At 40.5% G+C, this 25,761-nt stretch overlaps 1 protein-coding gene across 1 annotated transcript in view; it reads left to right on the forward strand.

Annotated features, from left to right (window-relative positions):
* The window catches only part of arhgef28a (Rho guanine nucleotide exchange factor (GEF) 28a), a 38,611-nt gene extending 34,701 nt beyond the window's left edge, over positions 1-3,910 (forward strand). Inside the window, exon 36 of the mRNA XM_070924201.1 lies at positions 1,932-3,910. Within this exon, the coding sequence (XP_070780302.1) occupies positions 1,932-2,107 (176 nt within the window). The 3' untranslated portion in view covers positions 2,108-3,910. The remainder of the gene's footprint in view (positions 1-1,931) is intronic.
* The last annotated feature ends 21,851 nt before the right edge of the window (positions 3,911-25,761 follow it).

The following is a 25,761-nucleotide window of genomic DNA, read 5'->3' on the forward strand; positions in this document are numbered from 1 at the left end:
GTGTCAGGTTTTTGTTGCTCACCTTTTCATTCAAAAAGGATGAGAGCATCGTGAGCAGGTTGAGGAAGAAAAGAGAGGTGAAACTGGAGCCCTTGACAGTATGTAGATTCATTCTCACCTTGTATAATGTGCTGCATGATGCACAAACCTGACCTGTGACTTTCTAACAAAGCACCAGGCCACACAGTAATGGCTAAATGATACTAATGCTTGTTTGGTTCAATATTGAGATCACGACTAGCATCGAGAATAAAATAGAATAAAATTAGAATAATACTTAATGATACTTAATAATTTGTCTCACCAATGAAGACAATAAACACAGTAAAAATAATCAGCAATACAGCAATATATTTGCAATGTGGAGTGGAGGTGTCATAGACAAAGCTTTCCTGTGTCCAGCAGTATGTTTGCCACAGTTGGGTTACCATACCAGACACATATTAAACACATATTGAAAGGATGCACTCTATCAGGATCAAAATAAGAAATAGTCTCCAACTGGCTTGCTTACATATGACATCCACATTTGTCCGCACTAGCATAGCACACTTGAATCTCCGACCAAACTGTTGGCGATCGAGATGTATTGTGGGTAATGTAGGCATCTGGTTTTGACAAAGAAGAAGAATGCCGGAATAATAAAGACGATATCTCTTGTTTTGCATAGATTTTGATTATTTTCAGTCCAACAATGTTATAAGCTTCCATTATGTGTCTATGCTACTTTCCAGATTGTCGAATAGCTTTCAACTTCAATTTCTCTCTCTAGCTTTTTTGTTTTTCATTTGATACTCAACAATTTTTGGCCCTTTCCGCGCGTAAGTAGTGCCACACTATGGATGTCTTACAGGAGAGACGGCCTGAAAATATGTGCTCTGGCTGTTCGGTACAACAAAGACACACTTTACGAACTAGTTCATAACCCGACCCATAGGAGCGCAATACTAAATCAGTGGAGTACTCTTTTTAAAACTTAAGTTATTAATGCTAAAATCGTACTACTTCATGGATAAATCTCTACTAGACAGAGATGGAGTGTTTTTATCATCTGGTTGCACACTGATGTCTCATCTATCAGAGGCCGGGCCTATATAGTGGCTACCAGAGCTACTCTAACAGACTCTTACATAATTAATCAAACACAGACACTTTCCTACAGGGACACAATGAGGCAATTTATAGTTCACGCCATCTGTTACCATGACAGCACACCTGCCCTAATGCTAGACAGCACCCCCCACGTGCACACAGATCTAAGAATGCAAGCAAAACGCACACATTCTCAACTAAGATAACACCCATAAAAACACTTTCTCTTTCAGACCACCTTTAATTGAATAATTATATTATTGGTCCGTGAGGGGAACAGCTGACACTGGGGATATATGCTGCTCAAAAACACTTCAGCAGGCCGTGTGTTTGCCAACTCAAGGATTTGAATCCTTGTTATTCGGTTGAGAGCGGCTCTCACTAAGATCTTTGTTCATCCCTCCTTGTTTCCGGTCCCTCGTTTACCTCATCTCTTCTTCAACCATCAAGTGTGAGGAAGTGGGCGTCACAGAATCCCAACCATGACGATTGATTACGCTGACAAAGATAATGGTAAAAGTGACACCTCTAAGTAGAGGGGGAATGATGGATAGCTTGAAAATCTTTTTGTTTTCATTCTCAGTCTCATACTCCGGCGCAGGAGAGAGCAGCGGGCTGAGCTGCAGCAGCTGTGCTTGATTTATATGCAGTTAGTGATTAGATGAGTGGGATAAACAATTAGAGCTCATTAAACAAGTGGCTACATGTCCCATCCTGGTGATTATTTATCAGTGGTTAGTAAATGATGGAGTCTCTTTAGTTTGAATTTGGTCATCAGTACTAGTAGCAGCATTTCTTCGACAGAGTGTAATAATTGTGTTTTTTGTGTGCCCACTCAGATCGTAACAGTCACAGCTACATCGGGGAGACCTGGTCACTGACAGCAAGCGGAGCTGACCCGTATTCGGTGCTCCCGCATCCCGGTGACCCTCAGCTGGACCTCAGCGCACTGGTTTCCTTGGAGACTGACAGCGGTGGGGAGGAGGGCAGTGAGGAAACCATTGTGTACCTCTGAATGTTGATACATTTCAGACTCTTAAAAAGCCAACCCAGCACTTGGACATTCATGAAGCATCGGGATTGGATCCAGGGTGGCTTCAGAAAGCATTTCTCTCTTTTACAGGCTTTTGTCATGTCTTGTGTTTTATATATATATATATATATATATATATATATATTTGAAAGATTGATTTTGTGATGTTTTTTGTAAAGTTACTGGAAACACGGAGAGAGAAGATAAAGAAACTGAGGTTGCTTCAGACTCAATCTCACATGTGTCATGCACCTTAGCTCGAGGCATCACTGGGTGTTCGATGCCTCTTTATTTTCAGTTTTTTTTATGTGTGTGTGTTTGTGGTCTTTATTGACTGGGTCCCTGCAACCACACCTTTCCCCTCTCCCCCCCGCTCTGCTTCTGACTGTCCTTCCCTCACTGCCTCCCTTTTTTCACATATCTCATCCCTCGAGGGCTCTATTTATTAAATTTACCACAGAAGAGAAAAAGCGTATACCCAATATCAACAGCATCTCTCTAGCCGGTGATTGTCTTGCCATGGAGTAAACCGCCCCACTTTCATTTATCAGACAGGCTCTGTTTATGTACATGCCGAGCATAACGCGAAGCACAAAACATTAGGATTGAAAGATGAGGTGCGACAGCGTCAGTCCCACGTTTTTGTTTCGCGATCATTTATTTCTTTTTATCTGAAGCACGTTCTTCTTGTTAAGAGAAATAACCTGTTGTGGTTTTAAGAGAGATGTTGCAGCCGTGCTTATATGTCAGTTTTATCGGAGCGTAGAAATTCAACAGCAAAAGCCTGAGAACGCATGAGCACAACTGTTCCTGTAAAAAGTGAAAGGAAGTTGAAATGCAGGGAGGACAGAAGGAAAACACGTTATGTCAAACCATTTTAAGCATTAATGTAATTCATTTACAAAATTTCTCATCACACATTTTTTACTAAATTTTCATTTTCTTTTATTTGTCATTTTTAGCCACTCTGGTCTCGACTGAAATATCCCCAAAAACTGTTCAATAATTTGGTTTATGACCAAATACCTGAAACACTAATGACATTCCCATCAGCCTCAGCTGTGCTTTACATTTAGTGCTAATTAGCAAATGTTAGCATGTCAACACCCTAAACTAAGATGGTGAACATGATAAATATTATAAATGCTAAACATAAGCATCTTTGTGTGCATATTAGCATGCTGATGTTAGCATTTAGCTCAAAGCACCACTGTGCCTTAGTATAGCCTCACAGAGCCGCTAGCGTGACTTTTTAAAATTTCTGTCAGTACTTTATATAAATCCCATCTTTACTTTGGACAAGCTGTAAAGAGAAGAAGATTTTGGCCTAAAATTATCTTTGCAAGCACCCAGAACAATATGAAGTTGCCTTATTGATACTGTCATGCTTAACGTTAAACTATTACACTTGAATATAATGTAGTATATTTACATATTATCTCTCATGGGCATTTTTGTGTGTAAAGAGATCCCTGTGCCAATTGGTTTAACTACTGTTGTAGTTTTGTAATGGGACAATAACGTCGTGGCAGTATTTTGATGTATATATGTTTGTGCATGTTTTATTTATTTATTGCAGTACAAAGAGTTCCGATGTTTTACAGTGCTTTGTGAAGGGTTGTGTTGTACATAGAAGTCTACCTGTCTGAACAGACGAACAGGTGTGTTTTCGTTCGTTCCGTGTTGTGTGCTTAAACATGGCTGTATTGATAAAATTACTTTTATTGAACTTGAAATGGTGCTTCGTTTTTCTTGGGGGCTCAGTGAAGGTGTCACAGTCCAATAAAGTGGTTAAACACAATGTTCAAATTGGGTGCGAGTATCACTTCAGCTTTATGGCCCTGGTTTGAATGTGAAGCGTCTCCAACAGCGTAAACAGATGTGTGAGTGAGCGGCCTGTTCAGTTGCCAGCAGTGACAGGTGGTAGACCAGGTGCGTGAATGTCAATGACTTCCTGTCTGACTGCACCTCTGAATTGCAGTCACACAAAAAACACATTAGTACTGGATGAATGCTGCGATATGTTGGGTAGAAACTAACAGCCTTCTCACCAAATTTGTGGGTCATTACATTCTTTAAATATCTAAACACACTTCCCACTAATCAAAGCCTGTCTCTCAAATAAAGGCTAAAAATAAAAACAGAGACACCTCAATTGGAGCCCCCAGGCGTTCCCTGACACCAATAATGTATTTCACATTTGTCCCACCTGTGTCTCTGCTGCTCTTTCCATTTTAGACAAGAGCAGATGCCTGAGATCAACAAGGTCCCTGCTCTACACCCGAATATGCACCTTATTATTTCACCGAGGTGCTGCACACAAACGCCCACTCCATTCCCCGTCAGTCATAGTCTCCAGTCTTTTTTCTAGCTTATTAAGTGTTGCTGTATTAAATGTAATTAGCAGGAAAATCCAGTGTAATTCATGCTCTAATTACTATGTATACCAAAACCTGATTGTACTTATTTAATCAGCTCCTCCCAACTTCAGTCTAATGAATGATGTTAGAGTGAATGAGAGCAGAGGTGGATAAGCTGTTATATTAATAGTGCAAGCAGATGTCATTTGGATATGCATCTTTTATTTAAATCACCCTCTAAACCATCGACAGGCCACCAAAATGTTGTACATAGTTTCCTGATGACTTTGAATAACTGCTGTCTATTATTCGCATTGATTTTGACTGTCTGTATATTTATTAGCAAAATTTGTGTTGATAACTCCAAAGGCAGTAGCTCAAATGAACCTACTTTGAACTGATTCAACATGAATTAATTAAATTCATCCTTAGAGGAGTTCCTCAAGGGTCAGTTTTGGAGCCTCTTCTGTTCACGATCTGCCTGCTTCCAATGCCAAATATAAAAAACATCTGTTTCACTGAGCTGTTGATAGTCTCCCTAAACAAGATGTGTCAAAATGTCCTCCACTATCACCTTAAACAGTAAGTCTGATGATCTGTACTTTTGTTATTGTCAACAAATCCCATAAAAAGACCTTCTGCTAAAAACTACAATGCTACTACTAAACTGTTCGACATTGTTGTGACATGTTTTTAAACATTTTAAAGATCTTTGATAGGAATAATGGATTTGGGGCTGATGGCCACAGACATGGGAAAAGTCAGAAAGCGTTGATGGACCAAAGCCACCTTGGTTTTAGGAATTGTGTACAGTTACAAAAATAGAGAATTTCACCAGGCTTACTCCTTACCCTGATCTGCTTCGATGTTACGAACCCTCCAGCAGCCGTTTAGTTTCTCTGCACCACAAGTCTGGAACTAACTTCTGAATCAATGTTTGTCTGTTTCCCACTGCTTTATTAAGTTTGGAGCTATTTTTGCACTGTGACCACAGTATAACTTTAATTTCTTTGGCTAATATTCTATTTTTATTTTATATTATCTCATATAATTAAGTCTTTATTCATTTTGATTTCCAATCCTTATATAAACACTTTGTGTTGCCTTTTTCTATCTGATCTTTCACACTGAAGAGCTGTCAGACCTTTGTTTGATCCTCTTTTTACTTCTGGTAGCCCTTCAAGCATCCATTATGGTTATCATCTTTGCTGCTAAAGATTACACGTCTCTTCCATCAGCTCTTTTTGAGCCCGAAGTGGAATACCTCACCTAATCAGCTTTAAGCCACTGTTTACGCTTCAGTGAGCAGCAGCTTTTGCCATGATTTTTATGGACCATATAGTCGCGTATAATCAAAATGTTCCTGTGTTTTATGTGCCTCTGTATCTTTTTGAGTTCTGGTTGAAGGAAAACCTGTCAAAGGCATAGAACAGCTGTTTCAGGAGGGAATGTTTTTTGTTTGTGCGTGACAAAGAGAGATGGTAGAAAGGTGTAGAAATAGATGGGAAGAGCGCATTTTTACTCTAACACATGCTTTTTGTATGCATGTCATGGAGATGTGTCTATGTACCTGTCTGCTTTGTGTTTGACAGGTGTTTTTGCACATACAGGCACATGCGCTTGTACTATTATGTATATGCCAATCAGCCATCTGGGTATTTCCAGTTCAGCTGGCAGTCTCTGATATCATCCCCTGATAACAGTACAGAGGCTTTTCATTTCCTGATAAGTTTACAAAGTTATTAAGATCTCTTTCCAGTCTGTTAACAGTGGGACCAAAAGTGTAAATATCCCTTAAGTGAATTTTTCTTTCAGTAAACCATACACGCCCCACATGAAACTGAAATAGTGTTAAATACTTAATAGCTCTTTAGTGTTTCAGTCCCTCAGCTTCAGATTCAATAATCAGAAGCAGTCCCTTCCGCATTACACTGTAAAGAAAGCCCAGTATGTGGCCCCTGTCTGTCTCCCCTAGTTGTTTTTTAATGACCCCTGTGGAAGGTAACCAATAACGCCAAAGGAAAAAAACGATAAAGGGGAAACATATTATCGCTGAGTCATCTGCCAGGGTGAAACATGCGTTCCTAAAGCCTTTCCCAAGGGGGGCGTGTAATGATTTCTGTAGGCGCACAGAATAAACCTGCCCAGCCCAAATATAAATAACAGCCATTAAAGCTTATCCCAGTGAGGAATGCTTTTATGAGAAACCTGAACAATATACAGCATATATACAGGTTATTAGATTTCTCTAGGGGTGAAATATAGTGACGGGCTAGACTCAATATATATACAGACTGCTCACAACCGCTGCTAGAGGAGAAAATCTACGACGACTAACAACTTACTGTATATTTGTTTGGCTTTTAATACTTTGCCAGATTTTTCTTTGTTTTGGAACTAAATATTTCAGTGAAAATTTAACAATCTTTACAACATGTCTTTGCAGCCTTTGCACAAAAAATGAAGTGTTACTTCTGAAGTGACACATCCTCTGATCTTTACTTTTAACCCTGGATTTAATTGGTCTCACTCATCACGTCCCCTTAAAGTCACGGCCATCTCCTGCAGCTGTGTCAGAGCCAAGTGCAATGCTGTTTACCCCAAAACAAATGCTAATTATAGCACTCACACATTAGACAGCTTAAATGTGACAGCCACAAGTCAGAGCCTCAAAGCAATGGCATGCAGGTCAGATACAGCAGTGTTTTATGACCTCACTGTAGGCTGCAGCAGCAAAGGCTACAGTTAGATCCTTCATTATGCCTGGGAAAAGTAAATCTACAACTCATTTACATTTTTGCATTACCAATTTTATTATGAGCTGCAATAAAATGCCCTTTTGTCTAAATATCAAGAGGCAGATAGATGCAAATTAGTCCACAAACAGAGATTGACTGTGAGCTACGAAAAAAGGCGTTTAAATAAGGATTCATTTATTTTGTAATGGTTAACTCTGTGTTTGTTTGTGTTTCAGACATTTCCATATTATGTAAAGCCAAGTTGGATATATCAGAGCTTTGGGAAGTTACGACTTGGATGTTGGTTTTATAAGCTGGAAAATGGCAAATATGCTCCTTCCGTGTGACGTGAACACAGCATTAATGGGCTTGCCAACGTTATTGTTGTTATTATGAGACTGCTTCACAAAGTAGCCTATATAAAAGTCTCCTAGGACATAAAAGTTTATCAGCAATGTTATCAATTAGTTTTATTTTTCACATTTATCCAGGCCCAACACTGAACTCCAAGTAACTTTATACATATATATTCAGCATCTGATTTAATCGGTAATGGTAATAATTATATGAACATTTAACAGAAATACTGACACGGCATTTATCTGCCACATCTGAGGTACGTCTGAATCTACGTTCCCAGATTGAGGTTGGAGGCGTCAAACTTGTTAGCCAACAGAAGAATGTTAAGTCCAATATTCACTCTCCTCCAACTCCTGTGTGAAATATTTAGCAGCTTAATGCTCCACTATGTTCACCAGCTAGATGCTAATTGTGTCTGTCTGTAGCTTTTTTGCTTTTTCTGCTGCTGCCGCACATGACACTATGAGAGCGGTGAGAGTGAATCAAAACAGTAAAGTTGTGGGCCGTAAACCCAAAACAATACGGTGAAAGATGCTACAAGGCTCCATAAAGCTGACGGAGACTGAAGAGTTTGGCACAAAGCTAGGATGTGGCAGGAGGTTAACATCAGTGGGGATGTCAGCTATGGTACCCCCATTATGATGTTCTATAGCCCTGTTTCATTAAAACCAACCCTGGACTCCAAGTAAACAACTTCACACTTATATATTCATCATCTAACCTAAACAGTATTGGTAATAATTATCTCAGAAATGAACAGAAATACTGACGAGGCACATTATCTGCCACATCTGAGGTACATCTGAATCTAGTTTCCCGGACTGAGGCTGGAGGCGTCGCTACAGATGAAGTCAGAAGAAGATGGAAAGAGACAAAACACAAACACATATATTCTCCCTCATTTTAAAAGCAAAACATCTCTCCCATTTGGTATATTACATTAATGTTATTGGTCAAAATATGTAAAAAAGGGGTTGGAATTGATAATCCATGGACTTCTAATAGACTCCAAACACCTCACACGGCCAGAGGGTGGGCACAAATCAATACAAAATGATCCATATCCAACCATGTCAACACTGCATTGCTGCTTCTTCTATTCTTTTCTCCCTCCTCTCGTCCACTCTTGTTGACTTAATTATTCAGAAGATGTTCTATTAAATTGAGGGAATGAGAAGAAATAAGTTTGGAGATCCTCTGTGAATGCATGCAGCATCTGTCTCACCACCTGGTGGAGGCTTTGCTGCCATGAACGGGTATCGTTTGTCGTGACGTGCTGTTTCTGTAGAAATGTGTTCGCCGCCTGCCGTCTTGTCAGCACTGCTCCATTCTTTCTGTCATCAGTGTCATCAGTTGTTCCTGCGATGTTGTTGGCACAACAGCATTACAGGAGCATGTGCATGTGTGTGTGTTAGCTTTTATGAGAAGGAGAAAAATGCATCGGCTGTCTGCAGCTCACAAAAGGAGAGAGAGAGAGAGAGAATGTTTTTCTCAAAGTGACTTGACAGAGTTTTTAAATGCCTCCTTTACTTTCTGCCTTAGTGGTTTTGCACTAGGTGGAGGTGAGTGGACTTCCAGGCCTGTACTTGTCAGCACTTGAGTATGTGTGTGACATGCATGTGATGCCGTTCGTGAGAGCGCTGGGATGAGCTGTTCACTGTGATCCTGCACCGTGACAGTGTGGTAATCCTCAACAATAGCCTCCCTCATTAGTTCAACCCACCCACCAGCTTCTCAATAGGACCCTCATTTTCCTTCTTTGTCCTCCTAAATTATAGAGGACTGTCAGGCGTCCATGTGTCGTGCATGTGAGTAAGGGGCAGTATTAGGTAATGGGTAATGGATGGGTAGGCTGTTGAGTGTGGGTTCAAAGCTATAGGATAAATTAATGTAACTTAACCTGTTGTTGTCACTGAATACTATAGCAAGCATAATCACAGTACTCGTCCTACATGCAGTAAGGCCCACCAGATTTGAATACTCATCAACTCTGCTCAGTCAACTTATTTTGTGTTGGAAATAAAAACTGGGGTTGAGTTATGATCACATTTTTGATTATTGGATTAGACAGAGCTGTGCGTTTTTGCACACACAAAAACATTGATCACATGTACTGTGGATGTCCACTCAGTGTTGATGGTAGATGTAGTCAACTGAAGGAATAGATTCCTCAGTGCATGCTATATTGACAGAGAAAGCTGAGTTCTTGGTCCAGCGTCGCTCGAGCCTGTGGGAGTTGCACCCTAGCCTTTTGTCACATATTACTTATTATACTCACAATATGGTATTGCTGAGAACTGGGAACATAGTGACGTCACTTAGTCCGAAAGTGCAAGGAACGATTTGTTAGATGATCAGACAGACAGACAGACAGTTTTGTCCAGATTATCTAAATTACATTTTTGCACAATTACAGTAACTACAGGAGGTTTGTCTGTAAACTGTGATGGATGTTTACAACAGACAGTTTGGGTAACAATTGTACTAATTGCCTTCATTTATCCTCCGAATAAATTTGGCTAATGTGTGTTTAAAACTGATATGATCATCTGACTGCTCTTGTGCTGCTTTAGCTGCATTCCCAGACCTCATCAATTAACTTGGTAGGTGTGAGGTTATTACTACCAAGAGGAATGACGGCACAAACCACAAAAATAAGGCCCAGTGATGTCCTTCATGATGGCTCATCTGAATGCATATGTGTACACAGTTTCTTCTGTCTCTAAGTATCCCTCTCTGTTCATTGGACCGCGAGCTCTTTAATGTCCGTCTTTCACTCTGCTTCCCTTTGATAATGTCCTTCCCGACATCAGAGGTGGCAGCAGTTTAAAGACAGACTGGCTCTCCTAGATGAACGCTTGGTTATTAAAATAGGTGAAAACAAGGTCAGTCCACACCTCCATCCGCCCGTGTACAAAGAGGAGAAGACAATTATAGCTTTCAGGGGTCATTTGCTGTTAGCCACAGGCACAGCAGCCTTGTGATCCACCGAGAAGGCTGGAGTTAGTGATGCTCTGTACACCAGCTATTTAGGCCACAGCAGATTAAACAGGTTAGACACCCGTGGCTGAAATGGGTCATCATGCATTTCCTTTGACCCGCCAGTCTGAAGAAGAAGAAACTCATCCTCAGTTTGACACTGCTGAGAAGAGACAGAAGGAAATAATGGCTGCCAGAACTTTAGAGATTTATGTGGTAGTCATTTTTTTTTTCTTTTTATCAGTATGCATTGATCGTCCTGTTTGTATCTCTCCTATTAAAGTTAGAGGTGAAATCCGATGCTGTAATCACATGCAACACTCTGTTTGAGATGTTACACTACCTGAGAGCAGATCATCATGTGTCAGACTAATAGCAGTGGAGCAATGCAAACAGACTCTTACATCTTCCCACAGATGAATGTTAAATCAAAAGCTGTATCCGTCATTTCAGGATGGGAAAGAGCAAGCAGAGAAATCACCACCTTTCATTTTGATTTTCAACAACATCATAATGTCCCTTAAGGTTAGGCAGCCAATGCCAAACAGATAGCTTGCATATTGTTTGTATTGCAAAGTAAGTGGGATGATGTAATGCTCAGTGTTTAAGCAAATGGATTTTTTTTCCTAACCTCTCTTTCTTTCTCGCTCTCTCTCATGGCAACCCTGTTTCCTAGAAATGATGTTTGTATATTACTAAATTGTTTACATAAATACGTTGCGATGACAACGTAATAGCCGCCCAGATTATGTTCAGAGACAACATTTCTTTGAGTGAATGAAACACTACATTTATATACTGTGCTGGAGTCACAAGGAGGTGGTTGGGATGGATGGTGCTTATGCAAAGTGCAGGACTTTGACACCAGAATCCAGGGTTTGTATCCAGACTCATGTCTGTGGTTAGGTTTAGGCAACTAAAGCGCTTTGGTTAAGGTTAGGGAAAGATTGTGATTTTGGTTAAATGTTAATAAAATTGTGCCTCAAATCACTGGACTTTTTCTGTATTAAAACAGACCATGATCTTTCTCTAACCTTCTCCTGAACATAACCATAAAAAAATTGTTCAGTTCAGTTTATTGAAGTTCACATACTTGTACATAAACGTATTGACCTTAACTGCGCCTTATCAGTATTACTACCATTCTTAAATGTTACGTTAGTGACAGAAATCACTGTCATCAGAACATCAACTTTGTAGTTCTTCGGAATGATAAGCAACTCTGCTCTGCAGGATTTCCTTGTTATATAGTAGAACTTGATTGTTAACCGAGCATACACCAATGACACCAGTGTATGTGTGTGTGTGTGAGTGTGCATGTTAAGGCTAACTGATGCCTATTAAATAATTTTGGACACTTCCCCTGAGGATAAATTAGTTTAGTTGTTGGCACTCAATTTGCCGTTGCGGTGACATTAAATTGCCTGTTATTAATGAAGATTACTGGCCTGGAAACTCAGGATATAAAATGTGAATTTAAAAGTAATTTAGATTTTATATCCTGGTCATTGTGTGGTCATAGTTTCCAGTCCAGGGCTATTACTTAGTAAAAGCTCAAAGCCTATCAGGTGCAATTTATTGGACACAAAGACTTTTTCATTTATAGTTCAGCTGCAGTTCAGCTTTAATAATCTTTCAGGCAATGTATTTGGGTTATGCTAGCCTTGGTTCACAGACTCTGATTGGTCTTGTGAGATGATACTCATTCGGCCTGATCCTCACGCTCCATGTTTTCGGTCTTTTGATGTCTTTGATGTGATTTCTCCTCCAGAGGAAACTGCTGCTCTTCCCTTTCCACCCCGACAGAAGGAGAAAACTGCTCTGAGCTCCCCCGTCACACGCTGACAAACACATACACGGTTATATCCATAACTCCGGCAGTTAGGGCATGAGTTAAAAGGATTTGGTCTCATTAAAAGATTTTTGGGGGGATATAGAGGAAGAGGGATCAGACTTTATTTGATAGCCCGGGGCTTGGGAGCGGAGTTCTTCAATCACAGAACAATTGCTTTTAAATCACTGCCTTTCTCTGTGTTAGCTTTCCCCTCCCCTCAGCTGAACTAGTGAGGCTCTGTGTTTGTTTGTTGTTCACACTGCTGTTTATGATTGATGTGGCAGTGTTGCGCTGTGAGGCAATAATCAAATGTTATTTCTCTTAAATTAAAAACACATTCCAAAGCTTTGTATTTTGAATGCATTTATACATCAGCAGGCAGCAGTTGTTCTGATGCACTCAACAACAATAACTGACATCGTCAATCATTTAGTTTTATTATCCAGGATTAGAATACTTTATCCTGCAGATACACAGCGATTTCAGCTTATTGATATGTTCAGATTCTTAGCACAGGGTTGTTGTAAATAAATGAATAGGTTGTTTAAACAACATATTTGTTTCCTTCTGATGTTAAGCCTTATGGTCATTGGAACCTGCACTCTATTACAAGAGGACCAAAAACTGATCCATATCAGTATCAATGTTTTTTTTCAAATGATCAAACTTTCAAATATTAGGGTTTATCTTAATATAAAATATCTCAATAGCTTAGCTAGCATAACTAGCTAGATACACTAGATAATTAGCTATAGTAGCATCCACAACTACAGCTGAGCTAACAAGCTCATATTAGCTCGCTACAGTAGAAAGTAGGCTAATTTAATAATATAATTGCAAACTTATGTAAAACAGCTATCAATATAGTGATGTCAGTATCTGAGAGGATGAATATAGGTAACACTTACAGATACTGTATCTGTGTCTTGCTGTGTAAAACCATGTAGCTAAGTATGTTGACATGTGGATCACAGTAAATACTGTATACCTGGCAGAAATAACTGAGAAGGACAAACAATTCTTACACATTTCCATAGCAAATGCATATGACTCATTTTCACCCCTTTACAGACAGTTGGGGACATGATTGAAAAGGTAATTTCTTTTAAAAAGTAAAAGGGGGAAATAAAGTGAATGGGGGAAAATCAAAAACAAGACATTTGGAACATTCGGACACTTTACTTTATTCTGGTCACTGCACTGTTGTTATTTATCTTATCTTATTTTTTTTATTTTTTTTTATTTTTATTTTTATTCTTATTCTTATTTTAGCTTTTATATTCTACTTATTTGTTATCAAAACAATAGCACCTTCAGACCACAGCAAATTCCTTGTAATGTATGTTACTTGGCAATAAACAGTTTCTTCTGATTCTTCTTCTTCTTCTTCTTCTGAACACCTGGAATATGAACCTGAAATACTTAAACAAAAGTATTGAAAAAACTATCCCATGCATTGGTTTAACCAATGTGCCTATTGTGATAAATTGCATTGTTTGTCAAGTAATTAAAATACCCAAAGACTGTTTTGATGAATGCTGTAAAGGAGAAAGGAAACTTGTGCAGTATACCTCACAGTGAAGATTTTAGTTCAGTGGATTAATGATCTTGGGTGGGTACCAGTGTTAAAAACACACAAGCACACAATGTTCTGTTTCTTTTTGAATGTGTGAGGCCAATTCTGTTCATTGCCTGAAGCAATTTGACTGAATTTGTCTTTAATCAAAGCAAAATGTTGTGTTACAGGGCTGTGAATCAGACGCTGGCAATTACTTCCCTGCAACAGCAGAAAAAGGAAAGCAAATGAAGGAGAATTTACAATGCCTGGCTTCATTTCCCAAGCCGTGGGTTGACGCCAAAATAAACAGTCAACCAGAGAGTTTGGCTTCAGAAGTAGATGAACAGCTAACAGGATATGAGTGATACTGACCTGAGAACTGTGAGAATCCTTCTCAGGGTCCCTGCAGACAAACTGTGGGTGTCTCTGTGGGAAATTAGCCAGTGGTTGTTAGCAGCTTCACTAAAACCTAAAAAGAAAAACAGAGAGAGAGAGAGCAAGCGAACAAAGAATCTAACTTCAATAGGTACATTTTTCACAATTTCACCAGTCGGTCAAAATAGGTGAATCGTCACTGCTTTCAAAAATGACCCACAAGAGCAATTTGCCTACCTGAGCCCCCATTCTTAGGACGAAACAACCGAAAGTACATAATTAAAAGGATCATCTTCATAGATGTTGGTAGAAACAGGGTTTTTTTTTCGTTTACACCCACTGCTGTCATTTCAGTCAGTCACAGTCACTATTTGCACAACTGCAAGTGGTCCCCTTTCAGGTGCCATTCGTCATTCTAACCCATTTGAACAAAAGACCAGTGCAGCTGTTTATCTGGAAATGGTGCGACTGTTGGTCATGAGGGTTATCCATTAATGACAGGGTTGGGGATTTCCTGGTTTCTCATGTCCTTGAGCAAGACACTGAACCCATAATTGCTCCTGACAGCCAGGCAGGTGTCTTACGTGGCAGTGCAGTTCATTTACAATTAACCAGTCCAAAGGACAATCTCCACATGGAGGTATCGCCCACAAAGTCCTAAAAAATTATAACATTTTTTATCTTATGCGCACAAGTTACTGATTTGTCTGAACAAAACTTTCACTTGTCGGCAGAAGATACTAACTTTTGCATACAAGATATCAGATCCATCTGGTACGTATAGGATAATAACTCGTGTGAACAAGATAATAACTTGTAATCCTCTGTCAGGACTTTCGGGTCTCTGTAAGAACTTTCTTTGCTTCTATGATAAAAGTTTTAATTGAACATTGTGAAACCACCTGCAGTAATGATGAGTCTATTGCTTTAAGAAATGGTATTATACCTTACTGACAGAGAGATTCCAAATAATCATGTAAATGGGCATGTCGGGCAGCAGGCAGTGTAAAAGGCTCACTTGGATATAATACATACATTTTCTTATCTTATAATACTTTCTAAGAGTGAAAAGACTGAAAGAGGACGTGAACAAAAATGTATGTTGATATTTACATGGTTTTCTTCATTATCAAGGGTCACTGTTGGATAGGATCAGGAAACAAGTGTGAAGAGGGACAGTGAGAGAAAACAACAAGCCCCCCCAATACACCCACATATGCAAACACACTCACATAGACCCATGACACACCACTAACCCCTGAGGCCCCTATGAATTTTAATCACAGGAGGGTAAAGCGGTGAAGTGCAGATTCAGACACAATGCCACAATTACCAGCCTAGTGGCAGTTTCAGGGGCCCAATTAGTAGCAGAAAGAGCAGCAGAGGAGTCTCCTGTTAGGTCTTCTTTTTGCCAGCAAGAGGCGTGTGACAAAGGTCAACGAGCCTGCTATACACTCTCTTTGGTTAATTTAATCTGACTGTAGTGTCCATAAAATGTAAAATGTGTGATACAGTAAAATAAATTTCCACCGGTATCTGTTTACATTTATCTCATAAAAGTGCAAGTCAGGAACTTTAATGAATTTTAATGCAGATGAGCTAAGACTCTAAATACATGTGTTTACCACGAGAAGGCCCACATGACTCCCACAGCATGACTCATGCATACGCTTAACTTAGTGACATTTAATGAGGGAAAAGCATTTAACACTCACTGGATCCCCTTAAAATACCATAAAAGAAACTTTGATGTGCAAGGTTATAGGCTATTAAAGTTTTCTTACATAAGGATTCTCATTTAAAAACGAATGGACATCCACTTGGTCATGGGTGACTTACTTCTGGTGGTTTGGGATACTTTTTAAAACACCAGTTCACTCAAATTACCGCCCCCCCCCCCAGAAAAGAGAAAAAAAAGAAATTTAAGGTAATAGTAGATAAATAAAAATGTCTCTCTCGGAGTCAAGAAATATATTATCATGAGTCTCTCAACTCCTTCAACTGAGACAACTCAGCTAAGCACCAGCATCCCTACGCAGCTCATGGTAATCCAGTGATTGCATGGAAGCAGAGACAAGCTGTGTTGTCTGGAGCACAAAAGGGCATCTGCATTTCATTATACCAAGAGAAGGTATGGAAATTTAACAGCAGTTGTGCCTCTCCGGTTGTGTATGTGTGTGTGTGTGTGTGTGCATGCAAACACACCTGGCACACATTACATATTTCTGCTGTTTGCCCTTGTTAAGAAAAACAGCAAACAGACAGTTGTTTGCCAGCGTGGATGAGCATGTTCTGTGTGTGTGTGTGTCCTGCATTAATGGCTAGTTTTTTTGTGTCTTTACCCAGGACAGTAGGACGCAGCACAGTGGTGCAGTGAAAACCAAATTTATTCATGAAGAACATAATAATGAGACAGTAGAAAAGAGAGGAGGTGGGATATGGGAACTATCCCTGAATGGTGATGGGCTGCTGCGTGTCCTTGGAGCCTTTGTGGCTCGGAGGTGGAGATACAGACGGATATGCTCACTCTGAACAGGGTGACTGACAGCTCCTGTCTCTGTCTGCGTTTAATATTACACGCCGGGCTGTCTCGCACTGATAACCTCGGTGATATAGCTGCCGTGGTGGCGACGAAGGAGAGGGGAGAAGTGTTTAATTGTGATTCATCTGGTGGTCACTCATCAGTTGAGGCTCCACGCCGGCTCCAGCTATAAGAGAACAGGCCGGCTGGGTGCTTATGATAGATCATGGGTAATGAGAGTGCGAGAAGTTCATGTGTCATACAAGTCATCAGTCCCTATTCCACCTCCCTTGAGTTGGTGAATCACCTCCTCTTGAGAAGGAAAAGCAGCAGAAGACAGACACTCCTGTTTAATTTGTGAGTGCGAGCGTTGCCTGCGATCTATCAGCTGGTGGAAACGTCTTCCTGAGAGGGGAGTCAGAATGTCAGATGGAGCTCAGGAACAACACAAGAGTGACTCACTGCAACGGGGGCGTCATGTCTTGGAATGTCCTCTGTTGCAGCCTTTCGCTCTCCAAAGATGTTTACCCCAAACTTTTAAGAATTAGGTTTTCCTCAGACATTTTGTTCACATGTGCAGTTCCCCACACCTGACTCTACCTCTGTTATCCACCCGTACGCAGATGATGGAAGAGTGGAGATTGGAGATGGGGGGGGGTAAATGATAAATCATGTCAGGGGCACACGAGGATGAGAGAGTGGTGCCATCGATCACCTCTGCTGTGTCATAGCAGCGCATTTAATGAGAAAATCTGGGCAGACAAGGGGCGGAGACAGCAGTCTGTCACCGTGGGCGGCTGTCAATCAATTTTTTAATTCAAGCATTTAGCAGACGCTCTCATCCAGAGCAATTTAGTGTTATACAAAAAGAAGTGAAATAGTCTGTTCGTTAAATCAAAGCAGACATACGGTGTCATAATCAAACGAGACCTTTATCCCACACGAGATAAGTTGTTACAGAGTTAGATGTCATTTGAACTGTGTGCTGTGACCGAGGTGAGCATGCAACACTGTGCTGGTGGATTACTGACAATAACTGGTTGCTACTGAATTTGGCTGCTTAAAAGAGGCAACGTTTTATCATATTTTATTCCATAATATAATTTCAGCAACATTGCTACAATGAAATACGACAGGGGAAGAAAGACGAGCACTCATCCAGGTTTTAAAAAAGCAAGCAGATTACCCTGATTATCTAAACTGCGTCATCTCTTTATTTTCCAATTAAGTTTGGCAGAGCAGAGGATTTGTTTCAAACCTTTTGTAAAACCGCCAGGCACTGTAGTTTTAGTAAATTTTACTCAAACGGGAGTAAATAGTGTATTTGTTGGGGACTATTTTCAGCTGCAGAAACTGTATGAGGGAGAAACTCAAAATAAACTACAGTGCCTCATTGAAATGAAGGAAAATACAGCTCGATGCAACGTGTGGCTCATTCATGTGTTTTTCATAGTTGTTGGACAACAATGGAGCTCTATGACACAGAGGAATAAACTATATCAGGCATGGGAAACACAGACAATACTTGTTTGTGGGATCAATTCGTTGTTTCACTTTTGGACTCTTTGTGGAATTTGTTCACAATAAGAAAAATGCAGACTTACCCTCTATTAAAGTCAGACGCTATTCAGCTTTTATGCGATGATGAGCTGTACACAGGCTATAAAGTTTTACTGTAATAGCTCACATTATATCGCTTTGCATTAAAGACAGAAGAGTCCTTTCGGACCTGTGATGGCCTATTTGTGTCTATAGAATGTGTTTCTGTCACTCCAAATTAGGCTAAATTATTTTAATGAGGATCTCAGGGGAGTTTGGTTTGGCTTTGTTAGATTCCTTTTAAGCCGAGCAAAAGACTATTACTATTACTTACTATTACTGCTGAGGGAAATATAAAAAGCCTTGAGACCAATGGACAAGAGGGCGTGATGTAATTCAAGCTCTGTGGCCTCAGGGGAGTCAGTATGCTGGAGAGGTTTTATTAAAACGGAGGGAGAATAAAGAGTAATAGCATATAATGTAGAGCGGTTTTGACAATCTTATGTGGTTCGGGTAATAGGATCCCGCACACCTGTGTCTGTTGTGCAAGTGGAAAATTAGTTTTGAGGGAGTCATTATAACAAGAGCCGCTCTGTGTTTTCTGCCTTCATACATGACAGAGATGACATACGAAAAGGGAGCGGTAATTGCATTTTTTCTTCCCCCATCTCCCCCCCAGTTCATATTACTGGAGAAATATGAGAGGGTTGCTTGTGTGAAGGGTCGTCTGTGGCAGTTTTGACAGCCAATTTAGCCCAGCAGAAACAGACCTCTCCCTCCAGCACTGGGGGGTTATAGCTGTCGCACATGCAGAAAAAAACCTCTCTCTTCTTTTTTAACCCCATCACCCGTCCTTCTACATCTGCTGTAGACTTGTCTTGATTAGAGGCAAATCAGATCCGTCAATAGAAACCTGCTGTATACTAAAGTGTGACTGTTTTTTGAGGGGTTTTTTCCCTCTGTTTTGGCCACAGCTGTATAGAAACTACACTTATGTCTCTGTTTCTATTATGGATAGATAAAGATAAAAAAAAAATCTCAGTGGACAGAGACGAATGGTTTCATATTTTACTTACTGTTTTTTAGGGGTTTTTGTATACTGCTGAAACTGAAGGTCTTAAACTTTTCACAGTTGCAGCACAGTTTGGCTAACTGCCTTGTTTTGTTGAAAAAGACCAATATAAAACTTCAATTCTGACTGTCTGGTGGTTTCACTTTTTAATTCCTTACACAGTTATACAGTTACGCTGTGCTATTTGTGTATAGATTTTCAATTAGACCTAGAAGAATGTGAAAGGAAGAGGATTACATTTAGGTAAATATGCATATTTGATTTTTTTTGCCTGAGAGTTACATGAGAAAATGCTATGGGCCTATGGGAGATAGAGCCAAGAGTATCTTAGCTTAGCATAAAGATTGGAATCAGGGGGAAACTGTGCTAGCCTGGCTCACTCCAATGTCAAAAATACGCCTACCAGCACAATTGTATCTTATTTATTTAATAAACGTTAAACAAAGATTCAGCATATTAATTATTGAGCTTTAGAGGGGCTGTTAGGCATATTTTCTAGCTTTGAAGTGAGCCAGGCTAGCTGTTTCCCCCTGCTTCTAGTCTCTATGCTATGCTATGCTAAGCTAATTGACTCCAGCTCCGTTGCACTGACATGAGAGCGGCATCAATCTTCTCATGAAACAAGAGAGCAAATAAGTGCATTCCCCAAAATGTCGAACTATTCCTTTAAAAGTAGAAACCAAAGCGATCTGATCAGTCAGTGTCAGTGTTGTTATCCAGCGTAGCTTTTCTCTCACAGCATCGCCCTTCTGGAGAGGTTGCATAAATGTATGAGGGATGAGATGGAAATACTTTGCCTCAGCTGGATACAATGATGCATTAGAAGTACAAGTCACTGATTTGGAGATAAATCCATTTCACTTGCTGAGCCCTGGCAACGCGATGAGATATGGTCATAAGTTTATCGCGCTGCTTTGTGGCGGAGTGTTTGTGCCCACTTCAGCTGCTGTAAATCAACAAGGAGGTTAGAAAAATCACAGCACAGCATCAGATAGCTTCCAGTCCTTGGCTAACCTTCACTCTGAGTGTGTGTATGTGGGTGCTTGGTGGAGAAGGCCTTGCATGCGTATACATTAATGTACACTGTGAAATTAATATGAAGCTACATATTTCACTGTCATGCTCAGTCTGACTCCAAACAAGCGAGGCATCATCACTGACAGTCTCCTCTCCAGGTGTTTACGCTATGTAATACATTAATTAACTGCAACACACACTCACTGCTACAGGTCAAAGGTCAATGAAATCCCATGCTGCCTTGCTCTCAAAGGCACCACTTGCTCATTTAACCTTTTCAAATGTTACATGACTGCAGCTGCATACTTATGTGCAAATCAGCACACATTACTGACACACATACATACACTGATACCGATACTGGCACAGATACACACACACACACAAACAAACTCATACAGTACACCTGGGTTAGGCTTATCTTTTAAAGGATGCCTTTGTTTTTTTGTTGAAAGGAAACACAAATCCATGCTGCACATGAACAATAGCGGCATCAAAAACGTGTTTGGTCTTAACAAAAACTGAGTACAATACACAAGCTGCATTTAAATCCACTCTAATACAAGTCTGAGGTCAGGAGTCAATACACAGGAAGCCAGATTTGGTCTGTGTGACACCATTGCACTGAGATCTGCTGTTCTGCAACTGATTGCTGATCACAAATGTTAGGACGTTATGTCCGATAGCTCTCAGTAACAATACACCTGACTATTGAATAATAAATAAAAGGCTTGCAGGCAGATGGCTCTCAGAAGAAGTTGCACTAGAAACTGGACTATGGGCTGGGTTTTTCTACTAACCCCTGCAGTGCTCTCCGTGTTAGGAAAGGTTGAAAGGAAAGTCAAACCTGTTGGGCTGGCGCACAGATGGTGACTGCAGCCCAGGGCTCTCTGCCCAAAGCAGGAATGTAACTGAGCTGTAATGTAACTGAAAAGCTCGAACATAATGGCCAGCTACTGGTATCTATTGACATCCAACAGATGTGCCAGTAGAAGCGTCTTTGGTCAAATTTCAGAAAATGTTTACTTGCTTCTCTTTTCATGTTTGCTTGTTGCGTCAGGATGTTGTCAGGAAAGAGAAACCTGACCACTATTTTACAGATGCTTCAGGTGCTTCCAGAGAATGAAGAATATTGTAAAAGTCTGTTGCACCAGCTGATCGCAAGTTTGATTGTAAGTTCAAGTTTAAAGTCATCACTAACTACTAACATAGTTAACTGTTTACACCTGGTAATTACATGTGTCCTGGGTGTCCAAAGTGGACAGCTCTAGGTACAGGTGTTAATGCACCCAAGACGCATTGAGATCCGATTGCTCAGATCACATTCAGAGGCGGTCCTTCTTTGTGTCCTGTTGCCTGGAACATGCCAAGAAATAGACGTAGTCTGTATTGTTTGGATTTTGAACCCACACCAAGGTCTTTGCAAACTTCTCCTTCTTTTAATTTCTGGCAGACTAGACACAGGAAGTGCATTTGTGCCTTAAAAACAATAGCGTATTTGATCTTGCTAGCCGGCTCTGTTCTGGACTGCCCGCTGGACTCCATTGAGGAGGTGGGGGAGAGGAGGATGTTAGCCAAGCTGACATCCATCATGGACAACACCTCCCACCCCTTGCACAAGACTGTGGGGGCCCTGAGCAGCTCCTTTAGCAGCAGACTGTTACACCTACGAGTGTAAGAAGGAGCGCTACTGCAGGTCGTTCATTCCTACGGCTATAAGACTGTTCAACTGCACATAAATCTGCACAATTTGTACATACTTTATATTTTCCGTATATATATTTATTTTTGTCCCCCATATTTTTTATATCTGTATTTATTATTTGTATATTGTTTTTCTTTTTAAAAAAATACTTCTAATTCTTATTGACACAGTGCTTGTCTGCTGTGTGTTTTTGCACCTTTCTGTCTTTGCTACTGTGACTTGTAAATTTCCCCGCTGTGGGATTATTAAAGTCTAAGTCTAAGTCTAAGTCTATCTTTGCAAAGGGAGATGATGTACGTGTTTTTTTTGCATATCGAGCGGGGAAGTCAGATCCGATCACAAGTGGTCACTCGAGACGCATGTGGAGACGCATGCTAATGCCAGGCGTGAACTGACGTACTCGGAGCTTAAACAGGGCCAGAGTAGTTTCTCAGCAGGATGTATCACACAAAATAAAAACTGCTTTACAATGTAACAACCAGAACAACCAGGTCATTGCATTGTTCAACTGAGTTTGAATAAACAAGCAGTGAGTTTTCAAATCCCTCACATGTAGTAAATCAGGACAGCACAATACAACGTAATGTTACACCCTAGAATGTACAGTAGCTCTGCAACCTCTCAACATGCCACACAAAAGAGAGATGTGGAATTACAAAAGGGAAGGTAGAGCAGATAATTAGCAAGCATTCAGCAGAAACAGGTTTTCTTATTGACAGAGCTTGAATGTTCATGATCTGCTGTGAAATATAATAAAACAGTCGCCTGTCAGTATGATTGAAGTCGTTCTGGCTCAGACACAAACAAATGCCCCTGTTGTTGTTTGGAGATCTCCGGCACAAACAGCAGCCGCATATTCAAATTAGCTCCATCAAACAACAATAACCACCCACACATGTCTGCGCTGTAGCTACAGGGACGGACAGAGAGGGAGAATATGTATGTGTTTGCTTTGGGTATTTGCAAAATCTCATATTATGGGGTTTTAATTGTTCCTGACCCTGTGCATTATGCTACATGCGTAGGGATTTGTTGACCAGGGGGAGGTTAAGTGGACAAAATGATGCATTCACAAACATCAGAAAACCTACAGCTGTGGCTCTCTGAGAGATCACTACAGAGCAGAGGTATCACGACGGTAGTTCACGCTGTTATCGACCCCCACAACACTGCTCGCAGCGTCTGCGACTATCAGTAATGGCACAGACAAGAGATTTATCTATTTAATTCTACTTTTGTATTAGCTCCTGACAACTCTATTCTGCCATGTGGCCAGAGGTCTCAGAAAGCAAAAGAAATTATCCCTTCATTTTCTTCTGAAGGTTGTTATAACATGCAACGGGGCTGCAGTGTGGTTTCTTTTATTTATCACGGTTGTCACGGTGGTTCGCTAATAAAACAGCTCGTGTGCGGTTCACACAAGGAATGGATTTTAAAATGAGTGCTATGAAACTGCCTGAATTAAGCTCCACTGGAATAACATATATAAATTCTACCAACCGCCACATTTACAGTTTTAAGAAATGTTCTAAAAAAATTACGTTTTCATGCTTTGACTCTTATTCGAAATTCAGTTTGCAATTACATAAAGCAAGTTAACTTTGATGTAAGGTGTTACGCCTGTCATGTTTACTCTATGTGCCAGAAGCAAGTCAAACACATTTATATGGAAAATGTGCACAATATGAACCACACATGAGCCTTTTAATTGATGATGTAATGTTTTCTTTACAGTCACGCTCTCTAAAACTGATCTAACCCATGACTTCATTATCAGAATTCAGCACTGAGGTAATTTGCCGCAATATGGCTTTTATTTGCTGCTGAATTACTAACAGTACACTGTCAACCATTCCCAATGAGACTGTCACACTTGTACAAGAGAGTGAAGAAAAATACTGTGGAGGTTCGACATGACGGGTCAGCTCATGATATCACCAGATGTGACAGCTCTCAGGGAGTGACTCACTCAAGCCTGCCAGTAGTCGAAGCGTCACCAGTAAATGAATCATACTCTGAGCTTATTTCACACTTTCAAATCTCTGAAACTCTCTGAAATATGACTGGATGACAGTATTTTCCACATCAGTGGCCACTGCCTTCAGTGTCGAGGGAACTTGTAAAATCCAGAGGTCAGAGGTTGCGCTGGTTATGATAAGACCGCAGAGAAGAGTGTAATGGATTGTCATTCAAAAGGCGAGAGGAGGGAGAGAAGTGAGACCTCCCAGACATGGAAGCTCAGACAGTGCGATATGCACGGAGTAAGAGGCTGACCTTTTTCAGAGCCGACGTCCAGAGGGGAGCGAAGGAGTCAGCTGGTTCTGGGTGACCTTCAAGCTGTGCTACGCTGTGCTTTGCTCATCTCTCTTTATCTCTTTCATTGTCTGTGGTTTCATTGTCGAGGCTGGTTCAGTCAGAGGAGCGGGCCAGGTCACCTTCTTTGTTTGACAGGTACAGTAAGAGGAAAAAATATGTGCACTGGAGAAACCTTTCCCTTCAAACTCTGAAGGTTCGTGGAGACAAGACTTCAGGGACCTGCAACTATTTATACTCTGAAATGACAACATCTCACTGCACAAAGATTTTGAGCGGTTGTGTATTCTCTCAAATTTCAGGGAGTAACAAAAAAATTCTCGTAAGATTTCCCCAGTAACTAATGCATGGAAGGTAGGGAAAGATTCCCATGTTTATGACTTGCGAGCGCTCAAGATGGCAGCTGCTGATTGTGCTTCTACTTTTCATTCATTATTGAAGAGTGATTCTAACAAGTCCCACAAATGACAAAATCAATTGCTTGTAGTTGCCCTCCTGAATGACACATACCTGCATTTTCTGATCTGACGGCACAATAGGCAGGGCCAGAATGTGTCAGTGCCTTCCAAAACCGTTTCAAAAATAAAAATAGGTTTAGGCACAAAAAGTACATGTTTGGGGTTGAAATCACCTTTTATAAAGGGTTTATAGGCATTATAGATAGTGTATAATCCATTAATGAGAATAATGTTTGGGTTGCCAGGTTGTGAAAAACCATCCTTCATCAATCTAGCTTTGTCTTTTTAGCTAGATCTTCAATTCATCAGGAAGAATCCATTAGACTGTTTGGAAGAGGATGGACAAGTTAAGTTAGCAACTAGCTAATATAGTGGATATGATTATATTGTGGAGCATATATCATTGGACATATGAATTTCCAGGTCATAATTACATCTTGGATGTTAACGTGAACGAAGTTAGAAACTGTGGTAATTCCCACACGACATGAACACAGCATTAATACAATGTGCCGTTCTGATTTTGCCAGTTTCCAGGGGTCTCTGTTTTAAGTATCTAATTTATATTCCCATTTCAATCAGACCCCAGCCTCCAATTCCTTCCATCTAAAAAGTGGAAGGCAAACCACGGTGTTCCAGTGCTGAATACAGTCAGTGTTAACTAGGGTCTCACCCTCCTGACCTCCAGGGGCACCGAGAAGTGGTTGTACGTGCAACAGCTATTTATCAGTCTCCCCTCTCACCCCTGTTGCTATGCACTCACAGGCTGTTTCCATCCTCCTGCTGGGACTCTTTGTTTATCAGGAA

This window comes from Enoplosus armatus, chromosome 18, assembly GCF_043641665.1.
Source record: "Enoplosus armatus isolate fEnoArm2 chromosome 18, fEnoArm2.hap1, whole genome shotgun sequence".
Classification (NCBI taxonomy): domain Eukaryota; kingdom Metazoa; phylum Chordata; class Actinopteri; order Centrarchiformes; family Enoplosidae; genus Enoplosus; species Enoplosus armatus.